Here is a 26,909-nt window from a genome sequence, read left to right on the forward strand (position 1 = left end):
GGCTCCACTCAGTATTTAGTGTTTTTTTTTTTCTACAAACTTCATTAAAAATGTATTTCAATCTCAGTGCAGGACAGCCTCGTGCAGCTGCGTGCACTGTACAGAATGATACAGTAGTAGCTATTTACTCCCAGCACAACACAGTGCACGTTGTAGCCTATACTACTCATATGCGTTATGTTATAGTAGCTACATCATTGTTGTTGTTTGTTGCGTTTTTTTCCCCAAGATCGCACAACCGTGGTGTCGGTTGCTGGTCCGATTCCCTGCTCTCTCTCCCTCTCTCTCCCTCTTTTTTTTTTTTAGCAGGCTCCAGAAATTTAGTCGAAAGAAGCATGTAATTGACAAAGTCACGTGTTCTCACTACGGGAACGGGCACAGCCAGCTCGCGAGCGAATGAGAGCGAAGGAGAGATAGAGAGAGAGAGAGAGCAAGAGAGAGAGAGAAGCAGAGAGAGAGAGGGAGGGAGAGCAGTACAGAGGTGGCGAGAGTGAGGAGAGAGGGATTGAAGGGAAGAGAGAGAAGAGACATGACAAAAATATCAAAAGGCAGAAAGCACGCCGTACCATGCGAGCTAAACTGGTGACCGATGGGATCGAGGATGTCGGATTAATGGTGACTACCGCAGCCCGTTTTCGCAGAGGAAGCTTCTCTATCGCAACTTGGGCGCAGAGGGTCCGCGGGGAAACATGGCCGAAGGTTATTCTTGCAATTATTATTTTTTCTTTATATTTTCTAGCTTTTCTTACTTTCAGTTTTTTTTCCTCCTCTTTTCCTCTCTCTCTCCCTCTCTGTCTCTCCCCCCTCGTTTCCCAGTGTGGCTCGCGCGAGGAGAGGGAGAGCGAGGGGGAGGGAGGGAGGGAGTGAGGAGAGGGGAGGAGGAGGAGGGTGTGTGTGTGTGTGTGTGTGTGTGTGGTGTGGAGGTAAGGGGAGGAGGAGGGGAGGGGGGGCAAGGTGCAACGTGATTATTGTAGCAAAGCTTTTAGGAAAAAAATAAAGATTAAAAAAAAAAAATGAAGATAAAAGAGAGAAAGCGACCGCGCGCCGAGCTCCATATAGGCAGGCAGCCACGGGCTCGCGCTGCATGAATGTATGTATAGGCTGTGTGCATTGTGCTCGTGCTCTGCCCACTAGTAAGAGCTCGAGCTCGAGGAACCATGTGTACACCTGCCTTTCTTTCTCTTTTTTTCTTCTTTCTTCCTCCCCTCCTTCCTTCCGTCCTTCCTCCCTTCCTTTCTCTTCCTTTCCTCTTTCTCTTTCTCTGGATACTCTGTAGTCTGTTACAACTCTACAACTGTAGCAGCACGAGAGAAAAACCCTCCACAAGTTCACGTCGAGCGAGCATGCCTGTGCAAGAAGCAGGGGCGATCATCTGTCATGGAGTAACAAACAACTTTTTTTTTGTGGAGTGTGTGTGATATATATATAGCCTATAACCTTTGCATATATATGATTATATATATATATGTGTGTGTGTGTATGTGTGTGTTTCGGGGTTGCACACCAGATCATAACACCACGCGCCCACTCTTCACCACTTGCACAAAAAAAACAGAATAGTTTAGGAAATTTCTACCGGCCGTGAACTTCTCATAGCTTGCATGTGCAAGTGGAGGGGATTCCCCCCACGCCGCCGCCGCTGCTGCTGCTATAGAGGCAGCAGAGCCCCCATTCAACTGATAGACACCGGCACGAGCCTCCATGGCCGAAGCTTATAGCCACCCCATCAATGGTGGCGCATCTCTGCTGCTAGAAGCATGTGAAATGTCCTAACTTGCTCCTTGTGTCCACCCACCACCCCCTCACTCCCCTCAACCCCTCCACCTCCTCTTGTTTCCAGGAGGGCCGGGTAAAGGTGGCGGAGAAGACCCCGCCAAGTCCACGGAGGAGCAGCAGCAGGAGGACCGGACTCGACCTCAGATCCTGTCGGGACTGGGCTTCTGCAAGTGGTTCAACGTCCGGATGGGCTTTGGATTTATCTCAATGACCAGCAGCGAAGGGAGCCCCGTCGACCCCCCTCTGGATGTTTTCGTCCACCAAGTAAGTTAAAAAAGAAAGAAAAGATACACACTGTAGCGATATTGTGATGGAACATTTGTGTCATTCTGGTTTTCAGAAACAAACATTGTTTTTCTTTTGCATTAATTTCACTCTCACTGCAAAATCAATCTAAATACCACAATCCCACCCGCTTTATATAAATGTATATTTATTATTTACATAAATGATCCCCTCACTGGTTACACTGTAGCTCCTACCATTGCCCAACATGGAACTGAGTAATCACATGTTGTCTGCTGGCTTGAAAAAAAAAACACACACACACACACATGTTAAGTTTCCTCTTTAAGCCACAGCAGCCCACCACACACATTCACTAACACACACACACACATATACACACACCCTCCCCTTCGCCCCCTTGCTTCCCTCTGCATTGTGGAGGGGAAGGGAAGAAATGTCGTGTGGCTGTGACACGGTTAGTTTCACACTTGGCCCCTAATGGACAGCAGCCTGATCTCCAGCCAGCAGCCCAACATGTCGGATAGCATGTTGGGAAAAAAACCCCAAAACAAAACAAAAAAAAGTCAGAGTGCACACACACACACACACACACACACACACACACACACACACTGGGGTGACGTTCAGGGACGCTCCTCGCTGTTGGTTGATTTGAAATGTGAACATCCAGTTGTAAACCCAAACACAACATCCACCTTGTTTGCATTTTTTGCTTGGCTTTTTCACTGCGTGTGCTGCTGCTGATTTATTGTGCGTGGAGTTCATGTCAGAGGCCTTGTTTCTTGTTTTCTACTTATTCTGACTGCAGCAAACAAAGAGCAAAAAGGAGACCCCCCTCCACCCACCCCTACCTCCCCTTTCCCTTCGCTCTCTCTATCTTTCTCCCTCTCTGTTAAATCGTCCTTTTTACGGTCCCATAAAGTGGCTTTAAAATAGTCGGGGAGGAACGGCAGAGGATGAGGAGAGGCATTTTTAAACCATTTCATATGACACCCCTCTTCCTGGAGGTGTCTTTATTGGGGGCTCCCGGAGATCTTGTGCTGGAGCTGGTGGGAACTCGGAGGAGGGTGTAGGGGGGGGGTAGGGGTCACATCAGGGGTCAGATGTCAGCGGTGATGTAGTGGTGAATAAAAGAAAGATGGCTCCTCTGATCATTATCAGGCGCAATAGGAGAAGTGTAAATGACTGCCTCTTCATAGGCATTCATTTATTTTCCTTATCAGCCCTCTCTGTGGGGCTTCAATAACTGTGATCATGTGTGCGTGTGTGAATGTTTTTATTTATTTATTTATTTATATGAATTTATTTTTTGCATGCTGGTTTCAGATAGAAATCGCACTATTGTGCTTTTTCAGCCTATTTTGTTGTATTTTTCAGTTTTACACCAGTGGGACAATTTGCTGTGATGAAACTGCATCTGTAATAATGTTGCTCTCAAGTTAAAAAAAAAAAAAAATATATATATATATATATTTATTTATTTATTTAATATATTGTGATTTAATAGGCCCCATCAGAGCTCCAGCATGAATGTGCTATTAATCTTGACGATGATACATTTATTTATCATCACTCAGATATTCTGCAGATTAAAATGATGAACCTAGATTTAGCTATCCTGCAGCGGTGTGGATGATTGTGGGTGAGTTATGCTGAACAGTATGGACGTGTATCATCATGCTTATTTCAAGTAATGCGTGTTTCATTTTCTGTCAGACTTCATGTGTATGTGTGTGTGTGTGTACAGTTTCTGATATGCAAAGCAATGCTGGGAGTCTGTGAGAGAGAGAGAGACTCCGGGAAGAAGAGCACCAGTGTGTTGCAGCGTCGTCGGCGTGATCGGTTTTCGATTTATACCTTCTTATTGCGGCTGTGTGTGTGTGTGGACTGTATGAGCTGCGTCTGTATCTATACATGCTCCGGGCTGCTTCTTGGTTTCCCTGCTGGCTGGAGGATGTTTTCAGGGGCAGCGAGAGAGGGAATGAGGGTCTAGTCTGGGAAACAGCCTAAAGAGCTGAGCACAAGTCAAATAAACACTTGTCTGTCTCAGCCTTGTGTTGCCTTATGGGGCAGGACAGCCTGGTGCCATGGAGGAGGGTTTTGTAAGATTTTTTATTTTTTTTTACAAATGCATGATGGGAGGTTTGACAGGCTGAGTCGAGGTGTTTTCCTCATGAAGGTGTAGAGATGAAAACGGTAGCAGTCAGTCTCTGCTCTGTACAGTGACTTTCTGACTAACTGTCTGCAGCTTGTTGGGTTTTTAAATGTTTAAATCATGCAAATAGTCCAGAAAAACCCTAATATTGTCTACTAGCACACAATGAAGCACGTGTTTATACTGGTGCATTTCCCCCTCAGCGTTTCCAGCTATGTGTTTTCAATAATACAAGTGTCGTTCAGCACAAAGAGCAGACAATATGCATTCTTGAACACGCTGCCATATTGAATACAAAACACCCCGTTCCTTTTGCGAACATTGGCATTCATCTATACGCTCTCATTAAACCAGTCACTGCTTTTGTCCGACTGTTCCTCCCTCTCTGTCTCCACTGACAGCTCGAACTCTCTCGGACATATTGATGATATTTATGTTTATGAAATGTTGAGATTTCAGACACACAGGGCTTCGCCGCATGAAAAGTAGCAGAAAAAAGTAGCAGAAAACCTTGGTCAGGGTGTAAATATAGCTAATCTGTAAATGATATTCATTTTTCTGTCGTGCTTAACAAAATAAAAGTGTCTAATACTTAATGTTTGAGAAGCAGCAAATGAAAAATGGCTGAAAGGAGTGGCCGCCGTGTAATTATCCGCCGATCAGCTAATCAATTAATTGACTAATTGTTGCAGCTGCACATGCAGGTATAATTGCAGTGAAGGCAGCGTTGTGACTCGGTGCCATGCGAACAGGCAGAGCTGCATAAACCATGAAGGCTTTTATTAGAGGAGCTGTTGAAAGAGAGTTTGGCTTGCCACAAAGGTCACACAATGTTTTCAGCATTTATGATACAAGGTTAGGAGTCAGTTAGTGCTAAAGGAACAAAAAAAAAAAAAACTGAAGAAGGAGAAGAAGTGGAAAGTCTGCATATTTATTCCTGTACAACATTGACCCCTATATGTACGAGAGAGAGAGAGGGAGAGAGAAAGAGGGGGGAGAGGAGGAGTGGAAGAGGGAGCATGAGGACAGGAGAGAGAGGAGTAGTAGTAGGAGGAGGAGGAGGAGGAGGAGGGGGGATGTGGGAAAAATAAATGTGGGTGAGGGGGTGGGGATGGGGATGGGGGGTGTGCTAGTGGTAGCCGAGGAGGAAAACATGAGAGAGAGAGAGAGAGAGAGAGAGAGAGAGAGAGAGAGAGAGAGAGAGAGAGGTTGGAAAAAGAGGAGTGAGTGGAAGAGCAGGAGGTAAAAGAGGGGGTGGGGGTGGGGGGAGTCAGTGAGAGGGTCCCCGCCCGACCACGAGTTCTCTTCCTGGGAGGCCTCTTCATCAGGCTCCTATCTGATCACTTCCTTTTTGGAAGGTGTGTGAGAGTGTGTGAGAGCGTGTGTGTGTGAGTGTGTGTGTGTGTGTGTGTGTGTGTGTAGTAATGAAGCCTCTCTGCTCACTGATTCTCCACACAAACCATTTCATTATCTTTGTTTGTCAACCACCCCCCCCTCACCCCCCCACCCTCCTCTATACCTGCGCCCAGTGTTTTTCTGTGTGTAAAGTGTGCATGTGTGTGAGTTCCTGCTGGGACATGGGGGTGGGGGGGGGTTGGAGGTGGTGTGTGTGTGTGTGTGTGTGTGTGTGTGTGGGGGGGGTGCTCTCTCTCTCTCCTCGGGCATTCTTTAAAAAGAGGAATTTCTTTAAAGACAAAAAGGCAGGAGGGTTGGGTGGGGTGAAGGGGTGTGTGGCGGTGAGGTGGGGGGCTGCTTGCCCTTTGTCGGTAATCAGTTTGAAATGTTGAACAGTTTGCTGCTGCTGCTGCTGTTATTCTCCTGAAACCTCTAGAGTGTGGGTTCAATTTATGGAGCCCCCTGTAAGTAAGTGTGTGTGTGTGTGTGTGTTCGTGTGTGTGTGTGTGTGTGTGTGTTCGGTTCCTACTTTCAACTCTCCACCACCAGGTTGTTGATGTCGACATGTGAACCGTTGTAAGAAGTTTTTAGGTTTTCGTGTGTGTGTGTGTGTGTATGTGTGTGTGTGTACGAGTGCGCGCGGGGAGAGAGTGTGTGTGTGTGTTTTGTGCAGCGAGGTTAAAGTGGGCCCCTAGTGAGATTAACCTCTGGTCCGTGTCACCGTTTGGCATGCAGGCCCCACCCATCTCTGCCTCCAGATAGCCAGTATCAGGCTTTGTCTCTCCTGCAGCCACACTATCCCCCCGCCCACCCTCCTCCTCCTCCTCCTCCTCCTCCTCCTCCTCCTCCCTCTCCTCCTCCTCCACCAACCCACCCCTCTCTTCTCTTCTGCACATCAAAAAAAAGGCAAGAGAAGAAGAAAGAGCAGTCACGTGACTTCCTTTTGAGGAGCTGGCCACATACAGCGGAGTGATTGGTAATTGGGAAGGTGGCGGAGTGAGAGAGCAGAGCAGAGCGGGGGCTCAAAACAAGTCGCAGTTCACCTGAAAAACAAACTCAGACGCTCGTGTGGCTAAAAGTTGATTGTTGGGCTGGTTTGCATCTTTTTTTTTTACCTTTGGTTTTGTTTGAAAAAAATCTATCAAACAGACTGAAATGTTTAATTTACTAAATATAAACATGACTCAGTAAATATGTCTTTAAAAGAAGCTTTTTTCTTTACTTTAGATTTGAAACTTTTTGCATAGTAACAAAGATTAAAGAGCTGCAATGCATTGTCATTGTTATTTGTCAATTTCTGGATTATTATTTTTGTCTTTAAAATATGTGAAAAAAATGTATTTAATTTACTTTAATACATGAGAAAGCAAAACATCATGCGTTTTGTTGTTTTAGCTTGAAAAATGACAAACTAAGAGGTTGTTGACTAGTTTTTAGTAAATCGACAATCAATCTCTAAAACATAGATTTTCAAAGAATGCCTCATAGAGCTGCACAATTAATTGCAATGTTATTGAAATGGCAAAGTAAGTGCAGTACCCAAATAGCAGGAGCTGCAGTCTTTCTCCTTCTATTTTGATAAAAGTGAAAAACATTGTTAGATCGTTGTTATTCATTCGTCTTGTGTTGTTGTTATAGCAACAAACTGAATAACAAATTATATTCTGGAGACATAAAGGGACATGTTTGACCCAACAAAAACCACGATTAAATTTTATATTTTTCAAAGTGAAAATAAAAAGCAAAAATCACCATTCAAACTGAAATGACAACATCTGCCCATGTAATGTCAATGATGCTGTTTAAAAACCATGCAGCCTTCAAACTAAAACTAAATTAGCTTTTTGATTTAATTCAAATCAACAAACTATCTTTAGAAGACATACTTTAAAAGATTAGCTAATTATATGTATTGGACATGGCAAAGCATGTGTGAAAATGTATTATTATGTATTATTATGTGTACTGTCATTGAACTGTTTTTATGTTTATGGGACTCCGGATGGAAATTAGCACTTTGCTAATAATTTCGGCACATTTACATGTTTTTATGTCCATTAATGTGCACTGTCCCATTCAAATAAACAAGTAAAGTAAAGTAAAGTAAATTATTCAAAGTGTTTGAAATACATCAGCGAAGCATTTTTCTGTTGTAAAGCTGAAAGAAAAGCGGCAGTTCAAGGAAATGTCTTCATATAATGTTTTGATGTCAGTCAGATTGTATAGATTGACTGTTTGCTGGGTGTCTGGTCCATGTTGAATATCTGCTACAACAATAAGAGTCTGTGGGCTGTGCTGCTGCTCCTGTGTGCGGCGGCGGCGGCTTCTCTTCTATTAGCCGTCCGTGTGTTTTATCACCAGTCACCTCAGCGAGGTTCATTTCCCCCTCTCATGCTGATAAACGTAGCAAGATGATCTAGTGCTTCCTCCCCCAGATCAAATATTTGCCCCAGTCATAATCAGGGGTGTTGGATGTTGTTAATTTGAGGCAGGGGAAACATGAAGGCTTTTAAGTGTTTGATGGGGGGTTGGGCGGGGTTCAAGGGTCAGGGCCACTAATGACAACGTGTAGAGGAGGGCTGGGGGTGTCAGCGTCATAAGAGCGGCTCTGTTGGTGGTTTTCAGCGCCGTGTTTGGGAGTGGGTTTTTTTCTCTCTCTCTCTCTCTCTCTCTCTCCCTCTTTCTCCTTCTCCCTCTCCCCTCTTTCTTCTTTTGGTTTATATGCATCCTGTTGGGTTATGTCCATCTGAGCTGATCTGGCCCAGCTTTGTCCACTTAGCATTTCCTGTGTGTAAAAAGCTACTTAATGGCACCACACCACATGGTGACCGCCATCTCCCTGACGCTCACCCCTTACACACCCCCTTCACCCATCCACCTCCCCTCCCTCCCTCCCTCCCCCACCTCCCCCCTCTCTCCCCCTCTCTTAACGCGAGCACGATCCGGCCGGCGTGCAGGCTCCTCCGCGTGGGCCACCTCAGATTTAAAGCATCCCATAATTAGCCATTCCATAGCTGGTGGTCACCACGGAGAGAGAGAGAGTGGGGGAGAGAGTGAGTGAGTGAGAGTGAGAGAGCGAGGGTCTCTCTCTCTCTTTCTCTCTCTCTCTCCAGCTTCCTGTATCGATTGCTGGGCCTGGTGATGACGAGGTCCCGGCCAATGAAAAGGAGCGGGCTATTTCTATCCAGGATGTTGGAGTCTGTATTGATCGCTAGCTCCTTCCTACACACACACACACACACACACACATGTAAGGCCATAGGAAGATATTTATTACATATAAGGAAGCTTGTAAGCATAATCAAGCCGTTGCAGAAGCTGCCAGTCGGTCGGTCGGTGTCCATTTTGTTGGATCAGTGTCGTCGTTGGGTCGTGTCAGGATGTGACAGTCGCTGCTGCTGCCGGTGTGGTCTCCTCCGCCGGGGCAAGGTGGGGGTGGGGGGCTGGTGGGCTGGTGGGGTGGGGTGTGGGGGGGGTAGTTACACCGCTGACCCCCCGGATTTCTGACGCTGACCTGTGGGGCTCCTGATCAAATGGTGGTGGTGGTGGAGGGGGCAGGTGGGGAGGGGGAGGGGGGAGGGTCGTCCAGCCACTGATCAGGAGTTGCTCCTCCATTGGAGCTGAACAGAATGCGCTTGAGGCATTTCCATGAACAACCAAACCCCCTCCCCACCCCCCCTATACCCACCTCACACACACACACACACACACACACACACACACACACCCACTACCCTCCACCCACCACCACCCAATCCAGCACCCCTGCTCCAGGCCACTCCTCCATTTTGTGTGTTCTCCCTCTCCCTCTCCCTCTCTCTCTCTCTCTCTCTTTCCCTGACGTTCCCTCCCCACCCCCACAGCCCCTCCCTCAGCCCCGTGCCCTTTCCTGACCTGTGTGCGTAAACTGAAACGGGTCAGGACACCCGCCAGGTCACCCGAGAGGAGGAGACTCGGGTTGCAGGTTCTGATTCGGGGAAATTTTTTTTTGTTTTGTTTTTGTTTTGTTTTTTCCCCCCGACACACACACACACACACATTCACATGACCATACACACCAGTTCACACACACACCAACACACACACTTAAATCCACATGCTGCCTTTTATTACATAATCAAGGAAACGGAGCTGTTGCACGCTGCAGACATTAAACTCTGAGGACATGAGTGAGCTACCACGTCCTATATGGAGCAGATCTGTGTATACGTTTGTGTGTGTGTGTGTGTGTGTTTTCCTGCATTTCTGCAGAACAAAAGAGGTTGTGTGGTTTCCTCACTGGTGCATTGTGGGCATTGAGGGGGTTGCAGCGGGGTGGGGGTGGTGGGGTGCTGGGACAAACCACTCAACTTTGACCTGGAGAGACAAGCTGCCTGTGGACTGAAGACAGGAGAGGAAGAGGAAGGGCTCATGTGCCGCTCCGTCTCCCAGTCGATGATTATACATCATTATTCTGAATCCATGGTGTTGTGTTGTGTGTGTGTGTGTAGGGGGATGGGTGCAATTTTCTATTTGCCTTTTTTTCTTTCTTTTTTTTAAACCAAATTACGCTGCAGGAAGGCCGCGCAGTCACCAGGATGGTCTAATGATGGTAATCATAAAATCAACTGGTGCTTTAATTTGAATGTTCAAGCAGCTTGAGGCTGCTGTTTATTGCTCTTTGAAAAAAAATAGAAATAAAAATAAAATAGAAAGCGACGAATGCTGTTCTTACAGTTTTGGTTGATATATTGATAAATAATTGATCTGTAAATCGTTGGTTCAGTGGCAGAGACACGTGAGGTCGATTCTTCGTGGTTGCAGGGAGCTACAGGCTCGGTTCGTGAGTCACCTCCTCATCCCTCCTGTTTTCTCCCCCTCTCGCTTTCTTACATCTGTTGTGTAAAATCTTTGCGTTTTCTCATTTTCATTCTCATTCTCCGGATCCTCGTCCTCTCCTCAAAGCCAAATCCAATACCTGAGTGCGAAACGCGAACGGGTCGTCCACCAGAAGCACAGTGGCCTTGGCTCGAACCCTCAGTAACCGCAGGGAGAGACGGGAGAAGGTTTCTGAGAGAGAGAAAGGAATTAATGAATTTATGGCAAAATAGTTGTGTTGAATATTTCAACAGTAATGCTTTTCCTTTCTTCTAAATTGTGGAGATATGAAGGTGTAAACAAGGAGAGGGGATTGTTTTTTATTAAAGCAAAAGGAACCTGTGTGTGTACAAGTGAATGAACATATTATTTATCGTTATTATTATACTTCATTCGCTCTTTGCCTTTTTGAATTTGACTCAATTCTACTTCTCATATTAAAAGGAATTAAGAGAAATGTTAATGTTCTTAAATAAATATTTATTTGAATAAAGCCAGGTATACATTTAAAATGAATTGAAATAAAACAAAAATATGTTCATGTCTCTGTGTTTTAAAGTTTGAAGGACTTTAAAATTCTATCATTGCTCTGTAAATTTCTCAGCCTCTAATAAACCTTTTTAGTTTTTAAAATCTTCTTCACACAGGAGCAGTAAGAAGAAATAGTTTTAACTTATTCATTTCATATTTTTTTGGTTTTATGTATTGAGTTTATGTTTCAATCTAAAAGCGTGTAGATGTTAAATTAAAGTTTGGTAAAAATAAATAAATAAATAAAATAAAAAAAGAAAGAGAAAGAAAGAAAGAAAAAAAAGTCTATTATGAAAAACCATCTAACTAAATTTAAAAAAAGGGTTTTAAAGGATACAAATGAAACTTTGAGACAACCAAAAATTCATAGAGACTTGAGAAATAAAATGTAGGTAGCTCTGTGCATTCAAAAAAAAAAAATCTTATCTACACAGCTCTGATTTATTCAGTAAATGTCAAAATAGTTTGGAGAAAATGTGTGTTGAGAGTTACTTAAATAAACTAAACTCAGTGTTGTGATGTGATGTCCAACCATCTGTCAGCTGAGTTTTAAAAGGTGTAGTCTGTCAATAGATGGAAAGATGGAAGTCTCTTATTTTGGTAACATGCTATTACCTACTTAATTCTTTTCTAATAAATTAGGTTTAGAAAACAAGAAGCTTTTAGGGTACAAAAAAATCATTTCATTAAAGTTATTCTCAACAGACTTGTTTTTCAAAAGCATAAAACAGAAAGTACCTTTATCCTATGTTCACGTTGTTATGTAAAACCAGTTTTGTCCTAATCATCTCTTTAATGCATATTTTAATGTTCAGTCATAATATATCTAATGCGGTACAGCGAGTTCAAGCTCTATTCTTAGTTTGTAATTATTTCCCATTCCTCACTTCTCACTGTTTTATACATTCCCCACTTTTTGAAATAAAAATCTCTTGCATGTTCATTTATATCCACAAATAGACCACCTATAGATCACCTTCAGCTTCCTGGAGCTGCAGTCATTGACTCGGGTCTTATGGGGAAAAAAAGAAAAGGAAAGAAATAAATGCAGCTCTGTGCATTTTTTGCTTCTTCCTGTATGGTTTCACATTTGATTCCCTCTGATCATTTCACTCTCTTTCCCTCTATCTCCTACACATCTGTCTCTAGAGCAGGCGCTGCATTTACAGATAGCCCCGTGTGTTATTTATAGGACTAGATGTATAGTAGGTAGTAGGTTTGCTCTGCACACTGCATGCTCATGTGGGTGTGTGTTTACCTATGCCGAGATCTGCAGGGCCTGCTGCGATTCATGAAGGTCATGGATACAGCGCCTATCAGCAGTCCGTTCTGTGCCATCAGCAAGGCATAAATCATTGTCCAGTGGTTATATAGTAACTAAATCAATAACTCCGATCATGTAGATAAGATGGATGGTGGATGTGCTGAGAGAAAATGATTGCATGGGTGTGCGACGACGCTCTTGTCTTTTTCTCCCTGCAGAAAGAATAGGAAGTGGTTCCTCTGCGAAAAGTAGATAAAGGGAGAACAGCAAGTCCCTTCTGTGCGCACGCCGTCAATGACAGTTGGTGCAAACCACACACACACACACACACACGGTCGATCCACCATGTTTGAAACGACGTCTCGGCTGTGTGTTCACCGCCACAGCACATTGAGCCTCGCACGTGTTTGTAAGTTTAGATTCCTCGGCGGCGGTTATTTGGAGATAGAGGAACAGAGGGTTTGAATGGACAGCTGTTTGTTCACTTCACTCACATACCTGATAATATCTCTGGCAACTGTTTTGTTCAGTGTCTATGTTAAATTCCAACTGGTGGGCGTGGACGCACATAAAATTACCACAGAGCTTTATGTTGTGCAGACAGGAAGTAGAACCCAGGCTTTAAATTGTGTCTTTCATCGAAAAAAAAAAGAAAAAAAGACCTCCTCTGCTCCATACGCCTCTTGGTGTGCAAAGGCTATATGATCTTTGTAAGTTACATTCATCAGTGGAGGTTAGAAAAATACCAGTCAAGGTGAAACACATCCAAGCCTTTAAAAAATGATGTGTGTGAGATATTTGAATCGCCATCGTTTTGGTTTCTGGAATCATCCGTCATTATTCAAGGACGTGCGATGTCTAAGCTAATTGAGATGAGCCTGATGTCCTTATCGCTGTGATAACGCTGAATTGTGTTCATATGTGTAAGTCAGAAACACAATCACTCATGTCATCTGTGTTGTAGCTATTAAGCATTAAGAGACAGAACAAAAAAAAAAAAAATCAGCCACTGTTACATACAGTAGATAATTGCTTTTTCTTTTCCCCGCAGAGCAAACTGGTGATGGAGGGCTTCCGCAGCTTAAAGGAGGGTGAGCAGGTGGAGTTCACCTATAAGAAGTCCTCGAAGGGCCTGGAGTCCCTGCGGGTGACCGGACCTGGTGGGGGACCCTGCGCAGGCAGCGAAAGGAGACCCAAGGGGAAGGTCCCACTCCAGAAACGCAAACCAAAGGGAGACCGGTGAGTGTGATGGAGAACATTTTGAAGATGAAAACCCTGGAATGATTTTTTATTTTATTTTTTAATGCGCTCTGCAGGTATGCAGTCATTCACGTGTACGCCTGCACGACTCGTCTGTCTGGGCTTCATCTCAGAAATAAAAAATAAAAAAAACCGCTGAATGTACGTGAGCGCTGGGAGCTGCATTCACAAAGCAGGGCAGTGCTATAGTAGAGGCAGACATGCTATATGTACATCTCGCCGCAGTGAGCTATTTCTGAGTGGGCTAAGATTATAGATAAAATCTATTCAATCTGCCCGAGTACATGCCTGTTGCTATGGTTATTGTGCACCATAATAAGGAATTGAATAGGGCACTTTGCCTGCCATTGCTGCTATTTTAAATCAATTTGCCAGCTTTTACATTAGAGGCGGCTTTAGCAGAGGGATGGATTGGGCTTATATGCATCTCAATGCGGCAGTAGCTCAATCAATTGTTTTGTCCTCAGTAAAATCCTGAAGGGTGCTTTTGCTTAAAATCTGTCAGACGGAGCCATATGGAGCTCCTTGAAAATGCCCTGTGGTTTAAGCAGAGGAGGCGGCTGTGTTCCCTGTCCTCCCTGCTGACAGAGAACGCCTTCATTTGATGTATAGCTTAAAAAAAAAAAAAATCCTGCCAGCCAAGAGCCAAGTATGTGCTCTCTGTCTGTCGTAGGAAGGCACCGCACGACTGCGAGGCTGCATTTACATTCGAAAGTCGGTCCGGCTTCTAGATGCCACTCACTCTTTACATCGCTGCAACACAGCTGCTCCTGCCATCCAGCTTTTTTTTTTTTTTTCTTTCTTAAGGTGTGAAAAGAGAAGCTTTTGTCAGAAAGGAGGAAACAGTATCTGGGAGGGAGGGAGAGAGAAAGAGAGAGAGCTCCCTGATTGTTTTACACAGGCTGAATAATTCAGTTTATTTGGGATAATTGATCCAGTGTTAGGTCAAGTGTCTCTACCTTCTGTTAAGGTGGTAGCAGGGCCGGTATTGGATTCAGATATGGCAGGTAGATGGGTCTGTGATGTCATCGGGTCTTTGTGAGCGTGAGCGGCGACTGTGGCAGTTGACGCTGCTCTGACCCCTGCTGGCCACTGGCTGCTGTGTTGTCTTCACACCCCACTGCTCCTCACACCACAGCTCTCTCCTGAGAAAAATGAAAATGAAAAAAAATTAAAAATTGAAGACGTTATGAAAGTGATACATGTGGGAAAACACAAGGGCACGAAGCAGGAGGCTTTCTAGGTGGCTGTTGAGAAGAAATGTTCTGCTCTGGAGTCAGTGCGTAGTTCAAGTGCTCGTCCGTGACTGTTTAGTCGCTTTTTAGAGAAAATATCTTGTACAAAACGAAATGTAAAGGACACAACAGCTGTTTTATGTTGTTTCCTTCTTCATATTTGATGTAGTTCATCAGTTGGTCATATTGCTTACATAAGTCACTATAAATACAAATTATTATTATTATGATGAACTGAGAAATAAAACTGCTTTAGACTCAACTTGTGTATCGCTAAAGAGCAAAACTACACAGTGTTGATCAGTTTCCCGGCAGGATCAATAAGCTTTTCTGCTTCTGAGCATATTGTATTAGTGCTCGTTGCTATGAATTAAAATTAATTTCTGACTAAATTGTCTAAGTACATGTTAATGTTTAGTTTAAATATTTTGAATCAAGTTAAGTGATTAAACAGTTTGTCCTCCACATCCTCTTCATAATATAAGAAGGAATATAAAGTTACATTTTGAGTGTGATTCTGATTAGATTTTATTATTTTTTATATAACAAACCTTAAAACGACCTGAAATCTACAATAGATTAATGTGTTTTTATTGCTGCCTCTGGATTTGAAATACAATTAGAACATGAATATAATTGGTCTTTAGTTATAGCTCTTTTAAAAAAGCAGCATAAATTAATTAAAAGATCATAAATGAAAGTATGATGTGAAGACAACCTGCCTTTTTGTTTGAACATATATTTTGGATTTCACTCTTTTTTTGTCTCTATAGTTCAACTTCCTGCATGGGGTGTTTTTTTTTTAAATTGGATGTAGAGTATTTTTATAAATGTTGAATAAATATGCTCCCTAGAGATAATTCAGACTCTTTTCAGAAGCAGCAAAGGTTGAAATAGACTTTCGTGGCAAAACGTGATTTGATGTTTTTTTTTCTCTCTTTCTTTCTTGTGCAGCAGAAGCAATTTGCTGACACCCTGGTTTACTGTGTCTTTGCTTGTTTCTTTAATTGGTTGTCAAAATATCTGACACATCTTTAAATCCTTAAACTCGGCCACTGTCTCATGATGGCGGAGCTTCTGTAGTGGCGTGACTTTGTTTTGGCTTATTGTGAATTAAAATCCACCATAAAACACAGTGATGTGTAAAAACCAGTGAATATGTCACGTGCTCTAGATTTAATTGCTTACGAGGTATTAAGCACTGAACAATAAGAAAGGCATTGAACCCTGAACGCTGACATGTTTGGGGCATTAAGCTTTAAATAAGAGCATCTGACGCCTAAATAGGCAAAAATGGCCTAAATGTCCGTTTGATTGGACGTGGTGCCAGAATGACTGGTGGCATCTTGACAGGCTGGAATCTCGGTCACCTTCGCCTCTACAGTTTTCATTGCTGCTCTTTCAGCGCTCTTGTGCTTCCTGTCAAATTTAATAACATGGTGTAGCTTGGCACGCCACAGAGTGCCACTCACGCTTCATCCAGACTGAGCTATTTCATGTGTCATACTCCCATCTAGTGGTGAATCCACAGTGGAGCGGGTGTTTCAGCTCAGCAGTACTGGTGCTGTAGGAGAGTATAGGGACAGCTTGTGCTTTTATTTTGGTAAAAATCAACAATAAATGCACTGCTTTTATTTAAAGCATAAGTAAGCAGAATGTTTGTGTTAATGTAAGTCTTAAATTTATATCTTCCGACAGCAATCACTTATATAGAGTGTTTGGTCTGAAACACGGGTCTGTCAGTCACTCTGCTCTGCTGTAAGCTGAGGAGAAAACTTTCCTTGTATCCTACAACCTTTATCCAATGAGGAGAGAGAACGGCATAAAGGGGCGGTCCTCTCTGTGTGTGCAGCCAAGGGACGCATGAATGTGGTGACGTAGGGACGAGGGCGGGGACTGCTAACTCCATCGGCTGACAGGAAGTTAGCCAAAACGACCGGATCGCTTACTTCTACTTTAATTAATGAATCTAAGGAGGGTTTTTCTTCTGTTTGATGATTCTTGAATAGCTTTGTCATCATTAAATGTGTTTGTGTCTCTTTGCTCCACCCCCTTCTGCAGCTGTTATAACTGTGGAGGTCTGGATCACCATGCCAAGGAGTGTGGCCTGCCCCCCCAGCCAAAGAAATGCCACTACTGCCAGAGCATCACGCACATGGTGGCTCAGTGTCCCCACAAGGCGCTGGCGCCCGCCTCAGGCTCTCAGGACCAACATGCGTCTACCTCGGCCTCCAGCCCGGGGACCGGGCCCTACCTCTGCCCCCAGGAGGAGGAGGAGCGCTCCGGCTCGTCTCCCCTGGAGGGCTCCTCCTCCTCCCCCGAGGAGCCCCACACTACCCGCGGCCTCCGGACCCAGAGGTGGAGGAAATCCTGAAAACGACCCACAGAGGTGAACCTTTCACCGCTCACCCCCCCACAACCCCAACCCCCCAACCCCCTCATGTCTCCCCCCCTCAATCAAAGGATACCTGAAGCCCCGCCCCCTTCATCTACCTCACACCTGTGAAAAAAATGGGAGGTCTTAATTTCTTTACTTTAATTTTATTTGTTTTTTTTTCTTCTTTTTTTTCTTCTTTTGTTTCCCTTCTAACCAGTGCAGCTATGGCAACGATCAATGGGGTACGGACGTGCATGAATGTGTGTGACTGACTGACTGACTTGCAGTCATCTGGTGCAGCTATGGCAACCACCGCTGGAAATGGTGACTGCAGGGAATGACTGTTTTTCTTGTTTCAATCAGTGCAGCTCAAGAGTGAAACAACATGGTATGAATCTTGGTTTGATGATTTTTTTTCTCCCCCCACTCCTCCACTCCTCCTCCACCACCTCGGACCTAAGTGTTGGCGATTTTGAATGCTTTTTCCTTGTCGATTTTAAAGCGGCAGATTTATATCCTGTAGGCCTAATCATTCCGAAAAATCATGATGCATCCTCTTAGCACACATGGTAGCTCATTTTAAGAAGGATTAAAGACGACTTTTAAAAGCTCTAAGACCCTCTAAGCGATAATCCAGACCCAAAGGATTGTTAGCTTGGCTTAGAAAGATCTCGAGGGAAACTTTATGGATTCCAGAGGGAATTTCAAAAAAAAAGAAAAAAGAAAAAAAAACAACAAAACAAAACAAGTGTGAGCTGCTGCTCTTGAAAACACTCACTACATACATACCTCTCTCTTTACATGAAATAGACTGGACCAAGTGATTGTCAGAGGGTGAGCATGTGTGTTTGTGTGTGCACGACTGAGAGAGAGAGTGAAAGTCTGTGTGTGTGTGTGTGTGTGTGTGTGTGTTGTGCATGTGTGACTGGAGCACCTCTTCCTCAGGTGCGGGGTCAACACTATTAACCTTTCAGCCTCCTACTACAATAGATAGTCACGCCTTAGAGAAGACATCATATAATTAATCTAGATCATAGTTTAGATTCAAAGCTAATGAGTCGATCGTTAGACCTCCATTTTGATTGTTGTATAATTAGTTGAAAATAACATTACAGTTTATAAAATCATAGTATAAGTCATTAATATATATGTTAAGCCACAAGATATGATTGAAATTCTCTTAACTTTAATGCATATATAAGGAATTAGCTCTGACGTACGTAGGTGAATAGCCCTGTATATTGCATGGGATACTTTGTTGTTGTGTGAAAACTTATAGCTCTCTCTCTATTTACCTGTTTTCATCCACGACAAAACAAACGGATCCTTTTTTTTAAAGAAATTAACTCCACACCGCCTTATTCCTCACTTCAAAAACAGTCAGCAATCACCTGACACAGCACAAAAGACTCGCCTCGTTTTATCACGGGAGTTAGTATCAGGCCATTCACGGTGTCATCACAGCTGCTCTTAACTTTAACTTACGTAATACCTCACCAATTCTTCCTCTTTTTATGAAAATGAATGTCACAGAACGTCAAGCTGTTGTTTTTTGCTCTCCCAGCTGTGTTAACCAGTAAGATGGAACCTCGCCTGGTTCCTCTTCCATCTGTGCCTACAACCATTTTTGTTAAAGTGAAGCACCAGCCGGGGTGAAGCTCACTCCTCTTTCGGGATGAGACGCCGTCACTGCTGCTGCCGCTGCTGCCGCTGCTTCAGACTCACTGAAGAGAGAGAGAGAGAGAGAGAGAGAGAGAGATAAAGAGAAAGAAAGATAGAGAGAGAGAGAGAGAGTGCTGCTTTTGGTATAACTTGAATCCCAAGCATGGCTTTAGTGGCACTTATTTGTGACCTAACAACTCTTCTCTGACCATATTGAATGTGAAAAGAGCTTATCTGAAGTCGACTCCTCACAAAGTCGACCTCGGGTCGCTTTGGAGTTGTATCTTAATGTTCTGACAAATCAAATAACTTTGTATGATGATATCAAACTAGCTTGTGTGTTTTTAAAAGCTCTAGCCTAAGTAGACAACCAACTTTTTTTGGTATATTTCTTATACCAAAGAGTTTGGCTTTATTGTTTTGATTTTTTTTTGAAGGCATTTAAAAGTTAAGACTTGCTGACGTGCTTGCTATCCTCGCTCTTTCAGAATAAGACAGACTTATTGCTGAAAGTGCAATACTGCGGTTGTAATTTTTTTCCTTTCTGTTTGTTTTTTTTGTTTTGTTTTTTTATTTTTATTTTAATGTACAGCTTTTTGAATGTGTGCGTGCGTTTAAAAATCAAATCTCAACAATGCAGCATGACAGAAAAAAAAGTGAATGACCAAACCACAGAAGGAGCACAGGCCATGCTCAAATCTCTATGGAAACAACATCTTTTTGTATGATGTATTTTTACATTTTTACACACAATTCCTCTCAGGATGATGAACTGTTCTCAGGGAATTAACCAAAAAAATGTATTGTATTCTTTTGGGAATCATCCACTGACTGACTCAACAAACTCTGTTAAGCAATGGTAAAGAGACGTATGTAATCGATTCATGTACTGATATTAGCAACTACCTCTTGAGTTATACATAGTTGTGCATTTCTTTTTTTGTTTTGTATATTTTTTGATGAGCTTGTATGATTAACTGTAGGTCTCTATTGTACTGAGGTGTTGTGTGAGAAGTTCCCTAGTGTTGCCACAGACTCCCTGGTCTTCCTTTTTCCAGATTTGATGAGTTACTTTTTTTTCCTTTAACTGCAAACCTCCGTTTTTTTGTTTCTTTTTTTTTTTTTTTTTGGTTTACAGCAAAAGCCTACCTCATATGCGGTGTTCCTCCACAAACTCCTTACCTCCTCCCAGCCCCCTTTACCTCCTCCATGCAGTTGTTTTTTTCTTCTTCTTTTAATTAAATTGCCACTTGTCGCACTAGAGTCACACGGCATTTTCAACAAATCAGCCCTGAAATGGCTCATCAACTTGTGACTCCAAATATATCTTACAATCAAAGCCCCTTCTTGAGGATTTAATACACATTTTCAGAAGGGGCAAGTTTGTCTCACACATCCAGGGTGAAGTTTTTCTGCCAGCTTGGTGTTATACTGTCAGTATATACACTCATCACGTAGCTAGCTGCAGACAGCCAGTGAGTTTTCCTCAGTTTGTTGGCCTAGCTATAGACATGTTAAATATGAAATATTTTACATTTCCGTGTGAACACATTTTTGAAAAGACATGGACTGTTGTTTTTAGTTTGTAAGTATTTTATCATAACCGTTTTTGTAACCACTTGATATGATGGGCTTAAGATGGAGAAAAAATTGGATTTTACTTCGCACAAGGAGTGCCTATCTCTATGTTTTGTTTGTCTGACCCTATTACCAAATGGATATTTTCTTCTTTTTGGGCTCCATGGTAATGGCATTCGTCAGCCGTTTTTACAGCCTCAGATAATCAGACGCGATGTGGTTTGGAGACGATGCCCCTTCTTGTTGCAAACTACATTTGTAGTTTAGAGCGGCATTGTTAACATTTAACATGAAATCAGTAGATTTTTGTAGTGATGGTGACATTGCATAGACGTCATTCTAAACAAATGTTTATTAAGATGAATATTGTTATCATTACTTTTTAAAAACTAACTCATGAGATTAAAGATTGATTTTGCATATGACCGTAGTATTACAGTTCACACTCAGCTGAGAGAATCGCTATGTTGCAGTGGGCCTACATATGGAGTTATGCCAGTTATGAACAAAATACACGGCCACAGTAAGATATAGTAATATTATTGTTGTTAGTAGCTTTATATTTCCTTCCAATCAATGTAACTACTGATTGATCTCTTGTTTATTGTCCTGTTCAGTATTCGACATAGCCAAGAAACCCTCTCAAATTATCCCCATAAGGTAGAAATAATCAAATGGTTCGTCAAGGCTGCATGTAGGATAACAAATTGATGGAATCGTGTTGTTAATATTTTCCCACGTGTCTTTACTTCTGAATCATGCAAACATGAGACAACACAAAGCAAGGAGTGCATTAAGGTTGCATAATGTTGCATAAGGTTTTGCCCAAGATCAAACATTTCTGATCTCGAATGTACCCGTTGTATCTCAGCAGAGAGCTCAGCTTGAGTCTCAGACCTTGAAAAGGGAACATGGCGTCTCAGATCTTGGATTTGCGGTCACAGAATATAATGAGGAATAAAATCAAGGAAATAGAGTGTGTTAAAGCCAATCGAGTCAAAATTGAATTTGAAATTTACACCAATCTGAGAGTCGACGCTGGTGCGTTTCTGCACCTGAGTGGTGGTAATACAGACATGAAGTGTCAGATGAAGAGGTAAACGGCTGCTATGTGGCATTATGCTGTACTTAAAAGGCATCGAAGAGAAGATTGTATCGTTCAACACCCTGTAAACAAAGATTGTGATATTTGTTGAGAAATGGCGATAAATCTGATTTTTTTTTTTTTGTAAAACTGCGTAAACCTTTAAGTTCCTGAAATAAGGATTGGCGTAGAGTTGTGTGTTTCAAAGGGTAATCCATGCTTTATGTCTTTGTGGTCTCATGATTCAGTATTTAAAAGTGGGCAGATTTTGTTGCTGTCTTGTGAAAACCGTGTACCTCCAAATGTTAAGAAAAAGAGCCTTGTTTTAAAGGAATAGTTTGGCACTCTGCGGAATCAGTCCTGTCCTTGGTTTCAGAGAGAAGACCTTAAGGCCTACCACTCTCACCAGAGTCAAATTGTTGTTTAGCTTGGCAAAAAAAAGAAAGAAAAACACACATCCACACAACCTACCAGCACCTCAACAACTTGTGAACATGTTTTATATTGTTAAACTACAAACACTGTTACATCTTATTATGCCAGCTTATACGAGGTACAAAGCGAGGTAGACAGAGCCAGGTGGTCTCCCCCACCTCTCTGTCTTTGTGCTCAACTACGCAAACTAGCAAAACTACTTCTGCTCCTTGAGAGCTAGTGCGTTAAAGGTACAACGTCTGGTTAGTCAGAGCCAGGCTTCAGGTTTTACCCAGGTTTCAGTCATTTTGCTAAGATAAATAGCTGAAGTAGCCTACTGCTTGTCTAGCGTATGCTAGCTACTACACAAGAAGTAGGAAACTGGGGCTGGACAGGACTGGTTTCAGTCTTTGTGCTAAACTAACAAGCTAAATCACCTCTGCTACTCCAGGGTACGCTAGCCAATATATTAAAAGCACAAATTTAGGACTAGACAGAGCCTGGTTAGATTTCTTTTCATTCTGGAGTCCAGTCTTTGTTAATATACCCAGATCCTAGCGTAAAATTAAAGCAAAATGTCATTTTCTTTGCTTAAGCCTTGAGTTAGGCATTTAAAAAACAACAACAACCTTTTCACAAATGCTAGTAGTTCAGTTCAAAATCACAAAATCTGGAAATACTGGGGTTTCATAGGGCAGCAACTTATAACGCCAATGGAATTATAATAATATCAATTAATATATTGTATTGAAGGAAAAGTGTGTTATCAGTGTCTACATTTTTCAGAGGCTTAAGAGACGCAAAATAGCGTCAGTAAAACCATGCACACCTGGTCCAAAGACTACAACAAAACCCAAGAATTATATGAAATATACCCTCAAACAACGGAAACCTAAATGACCCTTAGTAATGTATCAGAAGCCTTTGGAGACAGACAGGATGTACTATGCCATCAGGCCTAACTGAGGGACGCAGGCGGTCTCACTGCTCCCTCGTGTGGTTGTGTAGGAGATGACTGCAGAAGTTCACATACCTCAACTGCTGCCTTTGTCAGCTGCTCTGTGCTTTGCCTTGACTGGAGAAACAATGTGTTGTAGGGGATGATCATTTATGATGTTTATTTTTTTAACTGAACTGTATCATGTTGGATTCATATTGTGTTTAGCACGTGAAATCATACTGGAACATTGGACCTCTAAAGGACCTATAAATCCAACCAAGGCAGTTTAAAGTGCAGATACCTCCTTGTATTGACGAATAACCTCACATTTCTCATGTTCGTTTGTGTTTTTACTCTCTACATCATGGCCAGAGGGAGTCTTCTGACCTCTCTTTCTCTGGAGTACGTCTAGAGCCAAGCACTGATTGCTTCTGAATGGGGAAAAATGTTCTTCTATGTGCATATCACTCATTATTTTAGCCCCAATATAAGTGTACTGCCTTTTTTATTTCTGTGAATCTTGGATTGGATTTTTAAATATGTCTTAAATGTTTTACTTGATTGGAAAATAAACATATTATATTGGCATTAAAGTATGTATAATTTCCTACTAGACTATTGAAGTGGTTTAATGCTTGCTTGTTTTTTTTTTGTTTTCAACCCTCACACACATTTTGCAAACACACTTTGTTTATTGTTACAAAAAGTATATTTCAGTTGAAGGGGAATTCCTCCAGTTTTACACATGAAGATTGGTTTATAATTCATCAGAGGTACTTGTTATCCTATATGAAGTCTAATTAGATAACATGAATGATTAACTCGGACTTGTTTTGGAGAATGTAAAATATTCATGCATTCGATCAGGGTGTGTGGAGTTGAAAGGACATGGGTGTTTATCAGGGAAGGGGGGTTGCATCATAAGAAGCACGGGTTGCAGCATTTCTTTAAGCTAAACCTTCATCATTAAGGACTAAAAATCTGCAATTTAACAATTCTTTTCAAAAGTGGGTATCTTTCAACCTAATTTTGATGGATCTCTTATTTCTTCAACATAGACATGGTGTCTAAAAGTATTTATGTTGAATTTCAGGGTAATTGAAAAGCTTGCACCACGTTCTCATGTTGCAAGAGTTGTGCTTCCTGAATCTCTGAGGCGCTGAGTGCAGCGTTGGCATGTTTGGCGTGATCACTGAGAATGACCACAATTATCTTAATGTTGCAACTCAACACAACACTGAGCTCTTATTTAACCAGATCTTATAGTGTCTACCATGATCGTGGTATTCATAGGTTCTACAGAAAAAGAATAAATAAATACAGGGCACTAAAAAAAGCATGAAAGTCAAAGCCAAATCAATGAAGTCAAGACCAACACTGAAGATGTATAAATACCCATTTCATTGTATTCCCTGCTCATGATTGCAAATAACATCCAGTTGAAACCGTTCCTCACTTAACTGAGTGGTTCATGGACTGTTTTATATTATTGTAAATTTTATGGATCGTGTCCAGTGAGTGGAAACTTGGAGAGAGACAAAGTGAGACGGAACGGATGACTTGAAACATCTTTGATCAAGCACATTTGGCACGCTTGTTAGACTCCAAGGTTGTTTCTCTTTTACACTTTATAAATGAAACTATCAGAAATATAAAGAAAATAACCACCAGATTATTTGGTGACGACAATATCTGTCTAAATTTGAACATCATCTGAGGACAATTTCTGCGCCGCTTGTTTTTCTCATTCAATCCTTGTCAACTTTGCGGTTTCGACCTTGAATCAAGTTCATTCTTTATGGTTCTTCTATTATCTGATAACAGAAACAGTAATATGCATCAATCACAGCACAGACATGTCACTGTGCCTCAGAATAAATGATGGCAGACATAGCTCATGGTGCACAAAAATGGGTTTTCTTTATTCTGTTAGTTCTCAGTTGTGGTCACTAGGGGGAAACCTGGTGCCACCGTATGGTTGTTTCCCCCCCTCAGGCCTGTGAAGGACACAGCCAAAGCAGATTAATCACCTCAACACATCTGACTCACCAAAGACGCTGGTGTTTCTTCACAGCCATCTCTCTCTATTCTCCTGCTCCTCTTTAATGGCCCAGCGCCTCGCTTTTTATAACCAGCTGTCTCTCTCACCGTCTTCCTCCTAAGCACATCCAGGCTTGAGGGGGTCCATTAAATGCACGGTCTTTGTTTACAGTTTCCCTTTGTTACCCACCATCATGTCCCTATACAGCCCCCCCCCCCCCCCCCCCCATCTTTTTTTGTTTTTTTTATTTTTTGTTTTTCACGCACCATCTCTGGAGATGGCATTGTCAAGGTCAGCTATTTTTACAGCTTGTGATATTGGAGGTATCATGGGGAGTTGGTGATAAGAGGAAGAAGAAGTAGAAGAAGAGGACAGGAGAGAATGGATACCGAGAACTGAAGGATAAATACTGCTGGGCCTTTGCTGCAAACGGCGCAGGGGTTGTGTTTTCAGGATGTCAAAGACAGCACAGAGGCCGAGGAGATGAGGGGAGTACATTTCTTCCTGGTCTTTCTCTCTATCGTCCTATTCCTCATTCCTAAACTGCATGTTGACCTTTGTAGTACCGCCTCCAGGCTGTATGCTTTAACCTTTCCAGTGAGAGAAAGGGGGCCCCTGCACTGGGAATACAAGATAAATCACAAGTGCTGTCTGTTAATGCGACAGACAACAACACACACCGGCATACAGACGCTGTGGAAACCTCTGTACTTTCTCACAAAACCCTCCTTTTACCCCCCAAAAACACACACACACACACACAAACATACTTACACATATAAGCTTGTAGATGGCCAGGCCTCCATAAAGATGTTCCCAGCATCAGCACTGCTGGCTATTACATCTACAAGTGCAACCTGAATTATTCATCCTTCATTAAAATGCATTATGAGTAATGACAGGCAGGAGTGTGTTTTGGGGTCTTCTTTTTGTGTGTGAGTAAAACAGGGGTCATTAGGAGTCATTTCTGGTCAATTTTGTATGATCAACCATGCTCCAGAGATAGACAGAAAAAAAAAATCCCATTTACTTTCCGTGCATTGGGAATTCATGTTGAAAGAGATCAAAGGGGACAGACAAAGAGATGAGAGAATCGACATCTTCTCATCTCCATTTGGCCCCCTATGAGAGGAGGAAAATTACTTTAAAGCTGCTGCCTTGATGAAAGAAAAAGGCCTTATGCCTGATGTATTCCTCCAGAGGTGGAATCAACAGTATGAATGACTCAAAGGCAGAGAGAGGTGGGGAGAAGGAGAACATTTGTTTGAGAGAACCTAATGGGGGATTTTGGTGGGGAAAGAGAGTGCTATTTGACAGCAGTGAACAAAACAGCGATTCCCCTGTCAGGAGATGTGACTGGTTCTCCACTAAGCACTGTTATTTCCGGTGTGTGCATTAAAAAAAAGAAGAAAAAAAAGAAAAGAAAAGGCAGCAGATGTCATTAGATAGCAAGCTCATTCACGCTATCAATCTGGGCGATTTTCATCAGATTGAGCACCGTCATCATGTTCATCTAAAACGTGATTGAGCGCAACATTCTTCTTACCTTTTTCTCAGAACAAGCCGTGGAATACGTCATGGGAATGAAATAGCCTCCAAACGCCCCATTAGTTTCTCTCACCCTTACTCTGACAGACAACCAGCACTGTCATTTTTTCTGACAGAGCTGTCAAAGCATCCAGCCAACCACCCTAGTTACACATAAAGCAAATAGAAATGAAAACATTGTCAGTGAAAAGACTCATGGGGTAACGGAGACGCCAGGAGCAGGGTGAATCACTTAGCAAGCTGTGCTCCTCCATTCTGCAGCTGCCACCCACCACAACACATCTGCCACTGGGAAAAAAAACACTCCGATAGAAAACCACATCCAAACGAATTGCTACATGACACAAAAGATCACTTCTTCAAATTGAAATTCATTTGCTGCCGAAACGGGGGTTTGTCCCCCCTGGGCACACATAGAAAAACCCACGTATACAGGTGGCAAATGGTGGAGACTCTAACATGCAAACACAACACTTGCTTACACAGATAATACACTTAGATCCAGTAAAACCATTAGATGTCTTTGTGTGTGGCCAATGGTTT

At 42.5% G+C, this 26,909-nt stretch overlaps 1 protein-coding gene across 1 annotated transcript; it reads left to right on the plus strand.

Moving 5' to 3' along the window:
• The first annotated feature begins 377 nt into the window (after positions 1 to 377).
• Positions 378 to 18,415, plus strand: lin28b (lin-28 homolog B (C. elegans)). The gene is made up of 4 exons (XM_085770916.1): positions 378 to 699; positions 1,841 to 2,040; positions 13,279 to 13,466; positions 16,784 to 18,415. Exons 1-4 carry the CDS (start codon positions 690 to 692, stop codon positions 17,094 to 17,096), a joined length of 711 nt encoding a protein of 236 aa, XP_085627042.1. The 5' UTR covers positions 378 to 689; the 3' UTR covers positions 17,097 to 18,415.
• The last annotated feature ends 8,494 nt before the right edge of the window (positions 18,416 to 26,909 follow it).

Source organism: Trachurus japonicus, chromosome 24 (genome assembly GCF_045865225.1).
Source record: "Trachurus japonicus isolate A0001 chromosome 24, Traja_1.0".
NCBI classification, from domain to species: Eukaryota; Metazoa; Chordata; class Actinopteri; order Carangiformes; family Carangidae; genus Trachurus; species Trachurus japonicus.

What these genes read in the sequence shown, in the direction of transcription:
- lin28b (XM_085770916.1), top strand. An exon ending in TGGATGTTTTCGTCCACCAA is followed by an intron (nt 2,041 to 13,278) that starts GTAAGTTAAAAA and finishes TTTTCCCCGCAG; the next exon opens with AGCAAACTGGTGATGGAGGG. An exon ending in CGCAAACCAAAGGGAGACCG is followed by an intron (nt 13,467 to 16,783) that starts GTGAGTGTGATG and finishes CCCCTTCTGCAG; the next exon opens with CTGTTATAACTGTGGAGGTC.